Below are 4,011 nucleotides of genomic sequence, written 5' to 3'. Positions count from 1 at the left end.
TTTTAAATGGACTATTTTTTATATTTCAAATATTTTAAACAACTTTAAAATAGCTTATATCTTTGATATTAACTTTAAAAATAGCTAACATATTGAAGTATATAAATATGATTTAAATACATTCAAATATCCAAAATATTTCGTTCGGATCAGGTTTGGTTATGGTTCTCTAGATACCAAAATGGTAAAAATCCGTTTGGATATTATCTAGTTTCGGTTCAAATTTGGTAATATTTTTCATTCAGATTCGTTAAATGAAAAGTTGATATTATAATTTCTATGAATTGTTTGTCCAATAAAAATGTAATTTTTTTTAATTTGAAATTGATTTAATGGAGAAGTTAATGAAATGTATTTAATTCAAATTTAATTTTGGAAAACACATTAATCTAAGTGAAAAAAGACAAAGTATTAAAATAGAAAGTATTATTTAATTGTATATTTAATTTTGGAAAACACATTAACTAAAGTGAAAAAACAAGCATAAAAATAGGAAACTTAATTAATACTACAGTGGCATGAAGTGTAAATAAAAATGAAAACTAAGGGGTATTTTTAAATGGGTATTTCTCTTTTAATAAGATAGATATCTTATAATGTCCATATATGTTTAAAAGATGTTTTGCATTTAAGTCAAATAATATAGTGAATAAGGTAATGTTATAATTGCAAAAAATTATAAGATTTTTTTTGGAATCGAGAGAAACTGAAGCTAATGGGTTAAATCAATATAAGGTCAACTAGGTGATCGAGGCAAGGCAGGTTGTTTTTGCTAGATTGTTTTGTTCGATTGAAGCAAGATTTTGTTGTGTTAGATATTTTGTAATGGTGACAACATTTTTAAAACGAAAGTTGGGGTTTATACATCTAACCTCTAAGATCACAATGCAAGAATGTCATGAAAATCTGTTGAAAAAAAAAAAAAAAGTAAATGACAACCTTCCGAGCTTTTCTAATACAATGAGACCATAACGCAAGAATGAAGAGACAAATTATAGCAAAAACCAAAAGAAACTTTCAAGTTCAAATATTTGTCCGAATTTTTGACAAAGCCAGAAAAGAGGATTTTAAGAAAATCAATATTCCCACTTCTTGAGCTCCATACCATCGGGGGGAGTGCTCTCCACTTTCTTAGTCCCAACCTCTTTCCAGTTTGTAGACAGCACTGTCCCATTAGACTCTGCCTGTCAAACCCAAAACCCCCCGAGAAGATATATCGTCAGTCAAAAGAACAAAAGATGAAGTTGTTAAACCAAAAGAGAAAGACTGATTAGCTCACAAATGATTTGTTCATGGCTCGCCTCATGTCCTCATCAGCACTCTGGTATATATCGCTGAAAAACTTGTTCATTGCTGCATCTCCATCTAGCTTCTCATCCTTCTCCTGCACATTGAAAAAGCAATGAGCAGAAATAATATATAATAATAAAGTAAAGTGACGCAAAGCTTCTGGGTCTAAAAGAGGAACCTGCTTCTTCACTTCAGCTTCCAACTTGTCCCAGTCTTTTCCAGGCTTGGAAGATGGGTACACTGGCCTCTGTGAAACCGCTGTGTCAAACATAAAATTACATGAGAAGAGACCGCTTTTGCTTCAGCTCAGTTATTTAAGGGAATAGATAAAATAAACATCATGGTAGCTTCTGAAACAAAATAAACAACAGTATGGAAACAAAAAGGTTGCAGGGTAAAAGGAACCTGATGCAACATTGGGTTTAGGTAGAAGAGCTTGCCCTTTGCTATATTCAAGGGAGGCCCAAGTGATGATCTCTGCTTTTGCCAGACGAATCTCAACTTTGGTTGACAATACTTCATATCTGCACTTCTCTGGTATTATCTATAGAGAACACACATGAAGAAGAATGAGTTAGTAAAAGCATGCATACAAAAACCATACAATTTAAATTGTGGTATCAATATACCTTCCCGAACAATCTTGGCTGGAAATGATAAGCTTCCTCTCCACCAACTTCAATCCCAACACTTAGCTGCACAAAAGACCCAGACAAACAAATGTCAGATTACAAAACGAGATAGGTTTACAAGTTGAGTCAAAAGTGTGATGGCAGGATACTCACAATCTGGTCACCAAATTCAACATTTACGTTCTGCTTTGGTATTCCTTTAGCGAAAATCGTCACCACCACTTCTTCTGGCTTCTGATAGAACTCGTGTCTGTTGAAACCATAGAGTCTGAGATATGAAGCGACAATTTTTTTTTCTAAAAACGAAAGAAACACTAGACTACCTGAACATAGGTTTGACAGGTGCTGCAGGACTTGGAACAAGAGGCACATCAGCTGCGGTTGCTAGTGGTGTTGTAGAGCTTGAAGGCAAAGTCGTCGGTGGCATCTGTTGAACCAAATCTTTCTCTTCCTCTAAGACAGAGATTAAAAAGATTATAATATAAATCTACGCCAAGTGCAGGAAGGAAAATACTGAGAAACGTATTAAGCAATGGAGGAGTTTAAGTAACAAATACCTGCAATGCGGAGATTGCATTCATCTAACATCTTCTTAAACTTTGATTCGTTAGGTGAAACAGAAGCGCCTTTCTCTAGGGCTGATTTAGCAGTTCTATATTCTTCCAGCTTCATACAAGCAGTACTGCAAACACACACAAATTCAAATATATCATCATCATCAAAGTGTGTCATTAAATGAGATGATGACAATATCATTCATACCCCTTTCGGAGGTAAGCTTTGGCCAAAGTAGGCTCCAACTCGATGGCTTTGTTCGCATCTGCAACAGCTTCTGCTCATGGACAAGCACAACAATCATATGTCAGATCCAATAATCAATTAGCACAGACAGACACAACAATTCAACCTGATAAACCTGACATGAACCCTAAACGTCAACGAAACCCTAAAGCTAGACTAAACCAGATAAAGAATCAATCTTGGTTCCGCTACGAACAATCGAATTACGTAAGGAGACAGCAAAAGACAAAAAAAAAATAGGGTGGAGGAATGAGATTACCAGTGAAGTTATTGGTTTTGATGTTGGCCTGAGCACGATCGGCGAAGAAGGCGGCGCAAGAGGGATCCAAGTCAATGGCTTTGGAGTATAAGTCAACGGCCACATCGAAGTCGTCATCTAAGAAGGCCTCTTTAGCTTTCTCTGCTAGTTCCTTCGCCATTCTATTCTATTGATTCTGCTTTTTTCCAGTCTTTCCAATAATTTTGAGGATATGAATAGACAGAGAGACAGATCCTCTGCTTATTTGTTTTTGATTTGCAACGTTTTTTAATCCTAATCCATTAGGTCATTTATAAATAAATAAATTTTTTTGATCGAAACCTTAAATTATTATTAGGAAAAGAGTTTAATCACCCAGAGGTGGATACAATGGGGAGGTTACAAGCTGCTTTGGCAAGCCTGTCAACATCCATGTTTTGGAGTCTTGGAATAAAGGAAAAGGAGATAGAATCAAAGGAACTACTCAACAAGAAGATATCATGGAGGATTCCTTGGATTTCAACGGCCGAGCCGTTACTGGATAGAAGGTCGACGAGACTTTTTGAATCCGAGAAGCATTCCAGCTTCCGAAGTCCCGAAGAAGAGGCAGCAATTAGAGCTGTCTTTACCGCTAGAGCTTCAGCCATCAAGGCCGAGCTAATGAAGATGCGGTTTGTAGAACCTTGGCTCACTAGGGAACCCGATGATGACCTGAAGAGCCATCCTAATCCGGCTACTCCAGTCCCCGCTATCCACGAAGCATCCGTGAAGCATTTAGTAGCAGAGGAGGAGGAGCGGTGAGGTGGAGCAGAACCGCGTCCCGAGGGAGGTTTAGTAGGGGTTGTAATCTGGGCATTTTGCCATGACCTTGCCTCTTTCATAGCTCTATCCACCACCTCCTGATCTGCATAAGCTATATTCTCAAAAACCAATTTGTTTCTACTGGTCCAAAGGTACCAGAGAATCCAAGGGTGGAGAGGAGCGGAAACAGCAGTTGGCGGGAGGCTAGTGAGGAGATGACAGGTTTGAAGAAGCTGAGCCACCGTTGTA

The 4,011-nt window shown here is 37.3% G+C and overlaps 1 protein-coding gene across 1 annotated transcript; it reads right to left on the bottom strand.

Annotated features, from left to right (window-relative positions):
* Window positions 1-886: 886 nt before the first annotated feature.
* On the bottom strand, window positions 887-3,209 carry LOC108830481 (protein SGT1 homolog B). Its single transcript, XM_056998012.1, has 10 exons — window positions 2,983-3,209; window positions 2,685-2,754; window positions 2,480-2,604; window positions 2,246-2,375; window positions 2,076-2,172; window positions 1,920-1,985; window positions 1,696-1,834; window positions 1,469-1,548; window positions 1,280-1,384; window positions 887-1,184 (listed from the first exon to the last, which is right to left on the bottom strand). The coding sequence occupies exons 1-10, from the start codon at window positions 3,140-3,142 to the stop codon at window positions 1,077-1,079; spliced, it is 1,080 nt and encodes a 359-aa protein (XP_056853992.1). The 5' UTR covers window positions 3,143-3,209; the 3' UTR covers window positions 887-1,076.
* Window positions 3,210-4,011: the final 802 nt, after the last annotated feature.

This window comes from Raphanus sativus, chromosome 2, assembly GCF_000801105.2.
Source record: "Raphanus sativus cultivar WK10039 chromosome 2, ASM80110v3, whole genome shotgun sequence".
Lineage (NCBI taxonomy): Eukaryota > Viridiplantae > Streptophyta > Magnoliopsida > Brassicales > Brassicaceae > Raphanus > Raphanus sativus.
The sequence above is the reverse complement of the archived record's forward strand: the minus strand, read 5'-3'. Positions and strand labels throughout refer to the sequence as shown.